The sequence below is a fragment of the Hibiscus syriacus genome, unplaced genomic scaffold (assembly GCF_006381635.1).
Source record: "Hibiscus syriacus cultivar Baekdansim isolate YM2019G1 unplaced genomic scaffold, ASM638163v2 tig00111402_pilon, whole genome shotgun sequence".
NCBI classification, from domain to species: domain Eukaryota; kingdom Viridiplantae; phylum Streptophyta; class Magnoliopsida; order Malvales; family Malvaceae; genus Hibiscus; species Hibiscus syriacus.
The window spans coordinates 6,606,223-6,620,996 of NW_024063082.1; the positions used below are offsets into that span (position 1 = coordinate 6,606,223).

At 34.9% G+C, this 14,774-nt stretch overlaps 2 protein-coding genes and 1 pseudogene across 2 annotated transcripts; 1 reads left to right on the forward strand and 2 right to left on the reverse strand.

Annotated features, from left to right (window-relative positions):
* Window positions 1-8,132: 8,132 nt before the first annotated feature.
* LOC120161838 (bidirectional sugar transporter SWEET17-like) lies at window positions 8,133-9,611 on the forward strand. The gene is made up of 6 exons (XM_039172044.1): window positions 8,133-8,268; window positions 8,361-8,397; window positions 8,576-8,786; window positions 8,866-9,030; window positions 9,139-9,258; window positions 9,427-9,611. The coding sequence occupies exons 1-6, from the start codon at window positions 8,235-8,237 to the stop codon at window positions 9,580-9,582; spliced, it is 723 nt and encodes a 240-aa protein (XP_039027975.1). The 5' UTR covers window positions 8,133-8,234; the 3' UTR covers window positions 9,583-9,611.
* Window positions 9,612-11,609: 1,998 nt separating this feature from the next.
* LOC120162214 (membrane-bound transcription factor site-2 protease homolog) lies at window positions 11,610-14,596 on the reverse strand. The gene is made up of 6 exons (XM_039172392.1): window positions 14,125-14,596; window positions 13,865-14,012; window positions 13,280-13,360; window positions 12,693-13,148; window positions 12,261-12,584; window positions 11,610-11,839 (listed from the first exon to the last, which is right to left on the reverse strand). The coding sequence occupies exons 1-6, from the start codon at window positions 14,544-14,546 to the stop codon at window positions 11,678-11,680; spliced, it is 1,593 nt and encodes a 530-aa protein (XP_039028323.1). The 5' UTR covers window positions 14,547-14,596; the 3' UTR covers window positions 11,610-11,677.
* The window catches only part of LOC120162215, a 28,697-nt pseudogene continuing 26,871 nt past the window's right edge, over window positions 12,949-14,774 (reverse strand).

A 14,774-nucleotide genomic window follows, 5' to 3' on the forward strand; every position in this document is an offset into this window, starting at 1 on the left:
ATTATTAAATCATTATTAGTAATATTAGTAATCAATCAATCAAATTAAATAACAAATTTTATTTAATCATTAATATAATAGTATATTATATTATATTATATTTAATGATTTAATGATTTATGAAATTATCTTATCTAATTTTTTAATCTAAATTAATTTATTTTTTATTTGTAGAGAAAATGAGCAATAACTTTTTCACGATTGTCCATTATAATGGACATATTATGGAAAATGAGGTCGGAGTAGTTTTTCAGTCTGAAAAAACAATAAATATGATGTTCAAAAAAGACATCACATTTATAGAAATGAAGCATAAGATAGAAAGAAAAATTCGAGCTGCAGTTGATGGTTTGAGGTATAAGTTTATGATATGCCCCAACCCAGTCAGATATGCTGCAGTTCCACTTGAAAAAGATGATATTAGAACCATGGTTGGATTACATGAGCCAACCAATATAGCAGTTATTGAGTTATTTGTTGATGTACGTAACATATGTGATGTTCCTGGGTCATCAAGAGGTGTGACTCAAAATCCATCTGAAATGGCTTTATATAGTCAGTTTGAGAAGCCGACATACAAGTTCCCGAACAGTTTTATGGCACTATTGGAAAGTGTAAATGAAGTCGGTGGGACATCTACAGCAGCAGAGTATGAGGCGAGAAACATACCGGAATTGGTTGTTGATATTGACGCTGAAAATCGATGGGGAGAAATTCATGATGATTCAAGCGAAGATGAAGAAACCGAAGAACCCGTTTTGGGCGGCGACGAAAATATTTTTGGTGGAGGTGCAATTAATGAAGTTCCGGCACCGTATGAAGCTACTCCTCACATGTACGAGATAGACTATGATGCGATGAGGGCACCTGAATTCCCAAACATACCACATTTACCTCCATACCAAATGACTGAATCATTCGATAATTCTGGTGAATTTTCAGTTGGGGTGCAATTCAGAGGAAAAAATGAAGCTACCCTGGCGATTAAAGAGTACTGCATAAAATGCCATGTTGATATCCATGTTGCAGAGTCCAACCAGAAAACCCTATACGCGAAGTGTGTAAAATATGGCCTAGAGTGCAAGTGGAAGATCAGAGTGTCGAAAAATCAAAGGCACGATGTTTGGGTCATCACGAGGTACAATGGTCCGCACACATGTTTGCAAAACTTCATCGAACAAGACCACCGACTATTGGACTCCGATGTAATATGTGAATACGTGAAGGCGATGGTTGAAAAGGATCCAAGGATATCTTGTTCAGTGTTAGCTGCATCTATTCGAAGCCAATTTGGATATCAAGTAAAATATGGCAAGGTGTGGAATGCGAAGATGAAGCTGACGTATGGAGATTGGGATACATCGTACAATGAGCTACCACATTTGCTACAAGTAATGAAGCGATTTATCCCAGGAACCATAGTGAAGTCTCAAACCATGCCCGCATATGACGAAGAAGGTCAACTTCTGCCAGAGAAGAAAATATTTCATAGACTATTTTGGGCATTCAAGGCATGTATTGAAGGATTTCCATTTTGCAAACGTATGATCCAAGTAGATGGTACGTGGCTGTATGGTCAATATAGGCATGTACTTTTGATGGCAGTTGCTCAAGATGGTGAGCGAAATATCTTCCCAATTGCATTCGCCATTGTTGAGGGAGAGACAACAGAGGCTTGGGATTTCTTTCTGACCAATCTACGTCAATATGTCGTTCGTGAAGATGAAGTTTGCTTGATATCCAATAGAGGAACGGGTATTTTGGCGGCAATTGAACGACCAGGAAGTCGTTGGATACCTTCGTATGCATATCCGACATTTTGTATCCGTTATATTGGCAAGAATAGTATCGACCAATTTCATAACGCACACATTCGTAGCGAGATAGTCAGCATGGGTAAGTTTTATTTTCAATATTTGTGCATTTTTTACATGGTTTTTTTAATTGTGGTTTAACACAGTATATTATGAAACAGGATACAAACTATGTCGACCAAATTTTGACAAGAGATTGGAGAATTTGAAGGTATTTTATGATGATCAGCGTGTTTGGAAGTGGGCTTCAAAAATACCGCGGGAAAAATGGTCGCAAGCATACGATGAAGGTCGGAGATACGGACATATGACCACAAACCTTGCTGAGGCCATTAATTCGATACTAAAAGGTACACGCCATCTCCCAATTGCGAGTGTGATGAAAGAGACGTACTTTAGATTGGCTAAAGTTTGGTTGGACAAAGGCAAAGAAATAGAGAGTCTTATAAATAGAGGTAAAACTTGGGCTCCTACAGTGGTGGAATCAATGGAAGCAAATGAGCGATTGGCAATATCAATGTTTGTTCATAATTTCGACCGAGTTGGTCATACTTTTGTCGTGTCGTGCATACGCCGTAACATCGGAGGAGAAGACCAAACATTTAGAGTTGATTTACGACAGAAATGGTGTGATTGTGGTCGTTTTCAGGCATGAAAATATCCATGTGCTCATGCAGTCGCTGCATGTATGTATGCTGGTGTAAGCGCATACACTTATGTTGATGAGTGCTTTCACCTACGTAGGATATTAAATGTCTACAGCTATGCGTTTAGACAGATACCAAATGAATCATATTGGCCCAGAAAAGATCATGACGAATGGCTGCCAAATCCAATGCTTCGCAGAAGTCCAAAGGGTCGACCTGAGTCCACTCGTATTCATACCAGTATGGATTTCCATGCTAGAGAGAGGTCAAGCAAATAGATGCGGATTATGTAGGGGTGAAGGCCATTCAAAAAATAATTGTCCTAATTTACCAAGATATAGGCCTCATCATTAGTAATGATATATGTATTTCTATGAATTTCTATGTATTTATAAGATTTAATAATGATTAGTAATGATGAAATTATTATTAATATTTAATGATTTGATAAGAATGATTTAGTAATGATTAGTAATAATGAAATTATTATTAATATTTAATGATTTGATAGTAATGATTAGTAATAATGAAATTATTATTAATTTTTAATGATTTGATAGTAATGATTAGTAATAATGAAATTATTATTAATTTTTTATGATTTGATAGTAATGATTAGTAATGATTACTAATAATGAAATCATTATTAATATTTAATGATTTGATAGTAATGATTTAGTAATGATTAGTAATAATGAAATTATTATTAATATTTAATGATTTGATAGTAATGATTTAGTAATGATTAGTAATAATAATTTATTATTAATATTTAATGATTTGATATTAATGATTTGATAGTAATGATTTACGACTTGAACAATGAACAATGTTTGGTTCAATTAACCATATTTTCGTTACATAACTAGTAATGAAATTATAATAATGATTTGATACTAAAAATCATTATAAATATATCGAATTTGTTAAGGTTTGAAAAAACTAGTCTAATTTCAATATGAAATTTGTAACAAATAAAAAACTAGTTTACAATTGTTGCCGATGTCGGGGTGTTGTTGAATGATAATGTTGGGGCGGACGTCTGATGCGTTGTGGCCGTTGCGGTTGCTCAGGAGTATGGTACCCATCCTCCTCCTTCGTTGGGGGCATTTGAACTGACATGTGTTCAAATTCATACGTCGACGAAAACATGGGAGAGTGGATGGATGCATCAGGCTGCACAAACTCTGGTATGTATGCATCGCCGAACGGTTGTGGTGCGCTATTATCTACATCGGTCATTTCCGCTTCAGGTTGTTGAGATGAACTCCCACTCCCACTTGGTATAGAGTATTCAGCTTTACCAAATCTTTTCTTAAACCTCAAAAATTGTCGCCTCTCTACAATTGTTGTCAAGAATGGCTTTCCATTATCCAAAAAATAAGCAAGGTAAGCCGAAGTCTCAAAATTAAAGTCGTCATCTTGAATGTCGTCAAGAGTTGGCATGAATGAAGCCCTATTGTTCCAAGCATTAATGTAGGTTGCATGCTTCTCAACCCAATTAACATTTTCTTTACGACGACCATCAAATCTGTGCAGCTGGTCATGCGTCTCAACCCAATTCACCTGACGACGACCATCTAAGATTTGGAGGAGGTCATGATCCCATGGACTCCGCGGAATAGGTTGGTGGAAGTGGAATTGCCTCAACACTCTATCCCCAAATTGGATCTCAACAAACGCAAAATTGATCAATGGTGTAACATCACACCAATATTGAAACCCATCTAAAATATCGTGCGGTATCAACGCAAGTATTTCTTCATTCATGTATGGTCTCCAATTAAACTGTAAAATTACAAAAACAATAAAATTTATTTAAATCAAATAATATAGTTAATTTAAATAATAATTAAAAATAACATATTATACATATCTCCTTTTTAGCCTTAATGTCGATCTTCAGCCCGAACTCTTTAATGTTGTTGTGCATCAACCCCGTGCCTTCAATTTTATGCCTCCATCTGTATATCAATCAAAACAAAAATATGGTCATTTTTATTTTATAATTAATATTTTATATTAAAATAGAGAATTCATATTACCTTCCGGCAAGCGGAAAGTCAACCGCAGTCCGACTAATCGGTGTCAGAAACGGAAGTCTATGCCAAGCCCATGACTGTAGCAGCAACAGACATCCACTGATTTCTGTTGTATTATTATCATTCACGACTAATGACGCCTTGCACATCTCACGATACAAGAACGCCAATATCGCCGATCCCCAGCTATATTTCCTACTATTCTCAAAATTTCTTAAAAAAAGAAGATATTGAGTGTGAACATAACTACCGGATTTATCCGGCATTAAAATACCCCCAATCAACTGTAATATATATGCTCGTGTTGCATATATAATTTCGTGCTCCGTACTATTTGGTTGAAGCTGAAATTCATTCTTCAACCATGACAACCTCACACGCCACCCTTTAAACTCTGGTGGCACGGGCGTTTTCCCAAGAAACAAGCTACAAAGTTGTGCCACATTATTAAACTCATGTGACATTACCACTGGCATCCCATTTGTTTGGACCCCGAGTTGCAATGCCACATCCTCCAGAGTTATCGTACATTCGCCACACGGCAAATGAAACGTGTGCGTTTCTGGTCTCCAACGCTCAATCAAGGCACTGATCAAACCTAGGACCAACTTGTAATCTCGCACAAATGTTACATACCAAAATCCAGCCTCCTGCAAGTTTTCTTCTATTAATCTGTGTGGCTTGGGCACTTTATGTAGCCGAAGACGAAGGACTCGCTGCTCGTCCTCCTGCAATTAAATATTTCAAAAAATTTATCACAATCATAAAATAATATTCAAATATTTATTAATTATAATTCATTAAACAAATATTTTATTCACCATTATTCCCATATGACTTGAAATATGTTCATTGTCAAGCCTCAACAGTGGAATTTGGTCAGCCATTGGATGAATCTGTAAAAAAAATTAAACAACAATATTTAAAAAATCATTTAATATAATCTAATATAAACTAACTAACTAATTTACAACACTAAACTTTAATATAATAAACTAATAAACTAACAAACTAAACCTTTTAAAATATAAGTTAAACGTAAACGCTAAACCCTTAAACAACTAATAAAATATTCTTTTATATAACTAAAACTAATAAACTATTTTTTCATTATAATATACTACTAATAAACTTACTAACTAATTTTTTATATAATATAAATTCAACAAACAAATATAACTTAACTATTTAACTACCACAAACTAATTAAATAATTTTTTTATATAACTAACGATTAACAAAACAAACTAATTAATTATTTTTTAACTATATAACTATCAAACATACTAATTAAATAATTTTTTATTTATGTATAATATAACTTAAACTAACAATCATATAACCCTAAATTAACAAACTAATTAACTGATTTTTGTTTTACCATAAACCCTAAACTAACAAACTAAACATTTATAATAATAAACTAATTTAAATAAAAAAATTTACCTCACAAGAGCCTTATCTCCTTTTCTTCTTCTTCCTTTCCTTTCTCCCTTTCTTTCTTTCTCGGCTGCAATTTCTTCTCCCTTTCTTCTGCTGCAATCTCTTCTCCCTTTCTTTCTTTTATGTTCTCACTATAATGCACACCCCATATATAATTTAGGTGTCACCGGCTGCCTCAATTATTTCACCAATAATGTCACCGGCTGCCTCAATTATTTCACCAATAATTGTGCAATTGCAGCAGCTGATTTCACGCTGCAATGTTTCAATAATTGAACCAATAATTCACGGCTTCACATGCATGCATTGCTGCATGAAGCAGGTGATTTCACGAGCATGAGAGGAGCACGGGAGCAGAGGGGCACAGAAGCTTGGTCGCCGAGACTGCTTGGCGACCTACAAGGTCGCTGGGAGTGCATGGCGACCTTGTAGGTCGCTGGGAGTGCTTGGCGACCTTGTAGGGGTGTTGGGGAATGCATGGCGACCTGTTGGGACGTGCATGTGCCATGCAAACGTCCATTATCTCTCCCGGGAAGCCATGGCGACGTAGTAGGTCGCCCGGAAGGCATGGCGACCTACGGCCACTGTTGATTTCGCCCTATTTCAGCAAATAATATAGGGAATGTATCAGATCGTGATTTATTTATTTTGAGTGTATTATATCGTGAGTTTAGCCTGATATGCATGCCATTATCATCATCAAAGCTGTGGCCTGTTGGGTCCTACACTTGTTGGAATTTCCAATGCGATGAAAATGGTGTAGAATTGATTGTTTCCTTCATTTTTTTAACAGATATGACCTCGAATTTGACTTAACTCCTAGAAAATATTATTCTTACTGGTTTTGTATTTGCTCTCTGCAGCCAAATACAAGGAAAGCCTCAGTTACTTTTGTCCCAAAATTTGGTCATCATATCATCACAATCTATATTCTTTAAAATTCTAGATCCCATCATCAGTTAAGATTGTTAGCCTAAACTTGGGTCTTCAAATCTTTGTTTAAAAACAAAAAACCTGTTTTACTGTAGTGATTATTCCAATATCCACCTGAATTGCTTTGCTCCTTATTTTGATCATCAACTTCATTACAGCTCCAAATGGGTTATATTTCTCCAAAAGGGCAAGCAAACCCTTATACCATTATTCTCTTGACCACCATGAAGCACGCCAGCCCTATTCCCAACTCCATCGATCGAAAAACTGAGTGTCAGTTTATACTCTTGCATGGAAAACTCAGTAGAGTAAAGTGAGACCGAGTAAAGTGTAAAATGCATATATTCTCTATCATTTCAAGCAATTTTCCAGTGCATTCAACCGACGACAGAGAAGATGAATGGTGTGCGGCTCAAAGAAAAGCATATTAAACATGGGTAAATTGAAAATTTGTCCCTAAACTTTTTTAAATTTACAAAAAGTCTTATAATTAATATTTATATAAAGTTCAGGGGTTAAAATAAAAATTAAACACTTCTATTAACGTCATTCAACGTTCTGGTGACCATAATTTAATAAAATGATAATATAAGTGACTAAAACTTTAGTTTTTTGAATTTAGTGAATAAAAATGTACAAATATCAAAGGTAAGTAACCATTACTGTAGTTTACCCTAAAATCTTATTTATAGTTCTTTTTTTTAATAATATATCGTGGTCACTTGTTATATATAAAGTTGCACCCTTGCGTACTTTATCATATTGTTTTAATATTTATTCAAAATAAGATCTTATCTGAAATCAAAAAGTAATTAGTTCTTTAGTTTTCTTTTTTCTCGTTGTGTCTCTTTATTAGCATATAATTATGAAAAACGACTCAAGCCAAAATAAAAGAAAATAAAAAAATATTTTAATGAAAATTAACATTCAATAGTTAACTTCGTAAATTAATTAGATGACTTTATTGATTAAAGTAAATGTTTTTTTTAAGATTTCGAGTTTAAACGGATGTTTCTGTAGGGTGTATACAAATTATTAATATTTTTTAACATATATTACCTTATAATCACTTTAAATACTATTAAAAAAAATATCCAACTTCGTATATGAAGATTATGTAAAGGACAAAGTCTTTAAGATTGCTTGCAATGCATTCCAACTATGGATCACGCTAGAAATATTTATTAAGAACAATATAATATATCACAGATGATCCATGTCTTGTATTAAAATAATCAAAGGATTTGGAAAATAAGCAATCTGTTTTTGTAAGTAATAGTGGGATAGTTTTGTTTATAGCTGAACGTTTTTCATAACCAAAGCCTCACCAAAAGAAAGTCGTCTCAAATCCCAACATGATAAGCCTGAGTTTCGTTGTCGGAGTAATAGGTGAAGAAAACATTCAGATGATCATGTGATTGCAGATTTCTGTGTTTTTTCAACGTCTAATTTGCTTGTATTTTCTCCTGTTAATGCATCAGGCAACATCATCTCTGTCTTCTTCTTTCTTTCTCCGCTGTAAGTCCGTGTTCTTCTTTTCAATAGTACGAGATAATTATAAAGTATTAATTGACAATATAAAACCTGCAAACGTAGTTGTTCGATTTTGAGTCTTTTAAAATGAATAATATTTTCTTTTACTACAGAGACCACTCAAGATCAAACCCGAGATCTAATGTTGTTTGTGTTATTGCAGGAGCACATTCTGCAGAATAGTGAGGAACCGCTCGACAGAAAAATTCGAGAGCTTTCCCTACATTTCGACCCTCTTGAGTTGTACCTTGTGGACTTACTATGGTGTTACAAATCCTGGAAGTTTCCTGGTTGCCACTATAAATGGATTTGGAGTAGTGGTGGAATTGATTTATGTAGCTTTGTTCCTTATTTTTGCACCTCCGAGAATCAGGGTATTATCAACTACATCATCAACATGAACTCCATGTCTTCAAAGTATATAAAATGATATGTTTTGTTGTGTACTTCTAGGCTAAAACTGGGATACTCTTTGGGCTTCTCGATGTTGGATTTGTAGCAGCAACAGTTTTGGTCACTCAAGTGGTTGTGCATGGAGATCAAATGAGGATTAATGTGTTAGGGTTTCTGAGTGCAGGCCTCGATATTATCATGTATGGCTCGCCTTTAGCAGCAATGGTAAGATTAGCTTAAACTGTCTGTTTAGTAAGTTTGATAAATAATCGAACATAAATAAAGAGTGGGAGTAACATAGATTAAATAGTTTGACCTCGAAATATTGTGCAGAAAACGGTGGTGACGACTAAAAGCGTGGAGTATATGCCGTTCCTTCTCTCATTGTTCGTTTTCTTGAACGGGGCCATTTGGACTTTGTATGCTGTGCTCGTCAAAGATATCTTTCTTGGAGTATGTTCCATTTCAAAACTATATTTAAATACGATATGAAAAATATAATCATATTCAAATATGTATCAAATACGTACATTCAATAATCATATTCGAATATGTAGCAAATACATACATTCAATAATCATATTCGAATATGTGTCTGTTTCGAATTTTATTTCATTGCAGGTACCAAATGGGATAGGGTTACTTCTTGGAATAGCACAACTACTTCTGTACGCAATTTATAGCAGGAAGCGTTCAATAACATCATCAGATGAATGGGAAATCAGAGAACGCCTTGTTTCATCTTCAAGCAAAATGGATGAACAGATTCAAGTGTAGAGCTTTAATTAATATTCAGGTTTTGAATATTGTATTCTTCCATTTCTTTAACCTTCCCTTCCCTTCCCTTTCATTCCTTTATATGAAAAATCATTTCTGAAAAATATTTTTTTTAGAGAAAATAGAAAAGTAGATTTATGGTAATTAGTATTCGGATAGTTCAATGTAAAATATTTTAAATTATTTAGTTACTCTTGAAAATCTTCCGTTTTTTAATTTAAAAACTAAAATTAATATAAATATTAAAATATTAATATTTGATGTAACATTAAAATAATGAAGACGAAGTAGTTAAGAAAGATTAAGGAATTATTAAACTTTCTTTGTATGCTTACTCTTCCTCAAGTCAACAACACAAAGTACAATCCCTTTGCATCATGATCCTGCCGTATTGCTAAAAACCCAGTATTTCTTCTTTAAAAGTAAATTTACATTAATCTTTCATCCAACAACCCATCTCTTTTCTTCCTTCTTTATTACTTGCAGCTTACTTTTTTTATAAAAAAAAGGCAATCATGTTTGATATCTATATTCGATAAAAGCAAACATATTTTTATACTGTATTCTATACTTATACTCGGGTAATATATATAGCCTGTGTAGAGAAAGCCCTCTGAAATTTGAACACAGAACTTGGATGGTTCTTGTCATAGATGGACCCGAATACATACATACATACATATGCAAGAAGAATTGATCGTTGTAAGTGAAGAGAGAAACTAAGTTGAAGGGAGGCCTGTGAAAAATAAACAAAATTATATGACTATATATATATGCATGATATCTTACCTTTAACTAAGCATCTGTAGTTTTTCAACAAGTGAGTTGCACTTGCACTGCAGGGTGCAGTCACCAATGAGAGTGAGAGACGAGAAAAAAAGGTGAGGAACTCATGGTGGACAAGGGAAGCACATGCAAAGTTCATATGTAAAAAAAAATACTGAGAAGATTGCTAGACATGGAAATTTGCACGTGCCCTGCTTCTTCAACAAGAGTTACTCACCCGAAAGCCATACGAAGAAAAGATTTTGAAGTTTGTGAGTTGAGTGGAAAAAGCAAAGAAAGTGTTATGCATTTATATACAAATTTTAACAATGCCATATAAAATGACGACTGTTTCCCTGGTTCAGAAACATGATAAGCATGCCATTATCATCATCAAAGCTGTGGCCTGTTGGGTCCTACACTTGTTGGAATTTCCAATGCGATGAAAATGGTGTAGAATTGATTGTTTCCTTCATTTTTTTCTCTCGAATTTGACATAACTCCTAGAAAATATTATTCTTACTGGTTTTGTATTTGCTTTCTGCAGCCAAATACAAGGAAAACCTCAGTTACTTTTGTCCCAAAATTTGGTCATCATATCATCACAAATCTATATTCTTTAAAATTCTACATCTCATCATCAGTTAAGCTTGTTAGCCTAAACTTGGGTCTTCAAACCTTTTTTTTTTATTTTTAAAAACGTCTTGTTTATTTTGCTGCTTTTGGCATTGCATGGGAGACACTGGTAGAAAGAAAGGACCTGGAATCCTCTTTCAAATTCATTCATTTCCATGTGCTTAAACTTGTAAAATCCAGATCATGTTTAGATTTAATTCTCATAAATTTAAATATATAAATCAATTACATTAAATTTTAGTATGAACTGCAAAGGATGAGATCGAGTACTCGAATGCAGGCCGCAGTTTAAATCCAGGTGCATCAAATGCAGGCTCAACCCTACATAGTGACACTTGAAAAATGGAGATGGTGTGGATTGATGGGTTATGGAAGACAGAATGGTAGTGGGGGAGGAGAGCTTGGCTTTTGGCAATGAGCAAACACATGCAGGACTCGGGAGCAGAAGAGTGATTAACAATAACGTAACAGTCATTAAAAATATAAAATCTGAAAGGGAAGAGTGCAAAAATCTTTCCATTTCCTTTCTAAATGTTCAAGTTTGTAAGGAATATAGAACGAGTGTATACTAAATTTCTTTTGGTACAAAGTGATGCTACAACCTCAAAATCCGAAGAGAAGTTACAAATATTGAGATTCAAACTTGAATGAGCCGCGACTGATATAAGTTCTAAGTTCGTATAACATAATAATATTAGAAGACATTGATAAACAAGATCCTCGAGAACGCCAGAACTGAAATGAAAGTCCCTCCCACAACACATATTTGATGAACTTTTCTTCTCTTTCTTGAGCTCAATGATGTGAAGTGAGACAAAGCAACTTCCAAAATCGATTCACCGTCTAGAAAATATACCTAATCAAGAAAAGAAAAGAAAAAAGAGGTTAGATTGGTACAGAAAATCCATACACACTTCCCTTGATAAATACTTGGGGTATGGATATGGGAGTGTGAACCGTATGATCCTACAAATATATAGAAAAAAAAACTTGTAAAAAGGGTTGATTATACCTGCTTTAGGCGCATATTTATATCGGACACTTATGCTCAATTTTGGGTAACATAAACATGATTATCCGTAAGCAACTCTTCTACTTCATTGATAAAATCCCTAATCTACTTATAGACCATAAAAATAAATTTGTTTCCTAATATGACAATTTAACATTAACCTTCATTATCAACTTATCTCTTTGTTTAGTGTGATGAAAGGCAATGAAATGAAAATGAAAAAGCATATGCTAGAACAGTCTATGAAGTAAAATATGGTACTTACTGGCAAGCTGTTGAGAAGAAGTAATGCTAAAGAAACATGGAGTGTGCATATTAAGCTCTTTTCTAGCTTATTTGGAATATATTTTCCGATAAAAAATCCCCACCGAGGTTGATATTCGGTCAACTGAACTGAATGGGCCATTGATATCACATCACCAACAAAAACAAAAGTTCCACCACAGGTTTGTTCTACAGCATCAGAAGAAGTGTTGGAATCTAAAAGGGAACTTTTAAATTGTAAGCATTCTGTTGAATGGGGCCTTGAATATGTAATCTCGACCCACATCAAACCTGGAAACTGAACTGGACTTAAGCAAGACTCATCCTACAGACATTGAGAAACAAGGTTGTGATCAATAGTATATTACTAGCATTATATTGAAGCAAGTTTGAGGAAAAAGGCTAATTTATGCTTCTGAAGATAAAAGTCTACCTCAGAACACATGCATCTGCTTCCATTTTTCATTACTTTTCCCCTTCCATCACATTTTTCGAGATTGACAATATCCTTTGCATTCAAACATAGCACATTTTCTCTTCTTCCAAGATCACCATCTTCATCAACAACATTGACTGAATTACTTGGATCAAAACAGTGAATTTTCACAAATTCTGTGAAATCATAAGGACAGACAGTTTGGTTTTTGGCCAATTGAACATTCTTGCTGTCTTCCAACAAGGCATTAGGCACACAGTATCCTTTTCTTCTATCTACGGCACCAAAGCCTCTAAAATGATGGAAATCACTTGAATTCTTAAGTATCTTTTTGTCTAGTAGAGCAGTCATATCCATCCAATCTTGTACACCATGGATGCCTGCACCATCCAATGACACTATGGCATCCCCAGGAGACAAAAATTCAGATAACGGAGATGCTACGTCCAAAACCTATTCAAGACAGTAGAATGATAAATCAAGCCAAGCCCATCAAGACAGTAGAAGGATAAATCAAGGCAAGCCCATCAACATTCATGTTTCAAATCTAAGAATAAAATGAGTAAATACTTGCAGTCCAGTACCAAAGGGCTCTCGGCATGTATGTAAAATGGAAACAGGATCACTGGCTGCAGGAACAACAACAATCCACAAAGTGCACAGAACTACACCAGAGAAAAGTTAAAGTAAGAGGTGCACTAGATTAAGTTGAGTTTTCCTTTACAGTAAGGTTTTCAAACTCTAATTTCGACCACAATGACAAAGCTAGATGTAAATCAATTCAAAATTTCAGTTCTGCGTCATGGTTGGAAAAACCAGTGTTTCGCAACAACCCAAATACAATGCTAACCTAAGCTTAAGCTGATCAAGAAATCATCTAAACATGATACATCAGCATTACGTCATGCAGGTTGAAAATTTCAGTTTGCAGCCCAACAAAAATGCTAAGCGAAGCCTAAGCAGATCAAGAAATCATCAAAACATTAAAACTGATCTAGATTTATGAGATTACCACTGCATTATGCTATAGGTAAACGGATTCAAAATTCCAGCTTTGAAATCTGGTTTCACGAACCAAAGTGTTTGCAATCCAACTACAATGCTAAATTAAACCTAAACCATTGAGATCATTTAAACACGATAGATTCGTTAAAAATTCGTGAGATTACCACTGCATTATGCCAAATCCCAGCACAATATACGCGAAGGGCAGTTAATCGAGGCAACGCCAACAGCAAATCGTAATCAAAAGCAACTAGTGCACCGGGAAATAGAACCGCAAGAAAAACTGCAATGTACTCCAACTGTATTCCCTCACTGCTTTTTCACCTATAGTAACAAACATGAGAAAATCCTAACCTTGATACTCAAAATTTCAACTAAAATCATCAATTCTGTTTTCCATGAAATCAATTAAATAGAAATTGACCTTGCAAGGGCGATAGCGTGGCCAAATTCATGGACGAAAACGGAGACCAAAGTGGAGATGAATAAATATCCGGCATCGGACAATGAGATTCTTAAAGAAGGAGAAAACCCGAACAAGAGGGAACCGAAAAGGTTGCTAAGCCGGGGGTCGGAGCTAATGAATAGTTGCCAGATAATAATCGAAGTGACTCCAACGAGTGCCGTTAGGCCGAAACCAGTCCCGATGGAGAACCAGAGTTTGAAAATCGAGGCGTGCTTTCGGCCGAACCGGAAGAGAGGTTCGTTGAGGGCGTAGATTTTTAGATCGCAGTACCAGCAGGAAACGGCTTTGACGGTGGCTTTGACGCGGTGGACTAAAGAAAGAGGAGAAGCGCGAAGAGGAAGGCGGGTCGCTCCGTTTCTTCTCGCCCGGTTGACTCTCATAGCTCAGTTATCCGTTAATAGGATTGGAGGCGGCGGCATTGTAGGGCTTTTTGCTCAAACCGATCCAGTGGAATATTTTACCAGGTTGTCTTTGTTATTATTTTTTTAACAAAATCAATAAAAAATTATTATTTATATCTAAAACATTAATGCTTTAGATTCTTGGGTGGATAAATTACGGTAAAATGGTAATGAGTAGTTAAAATTAAGATAAAGTACATAAATGAT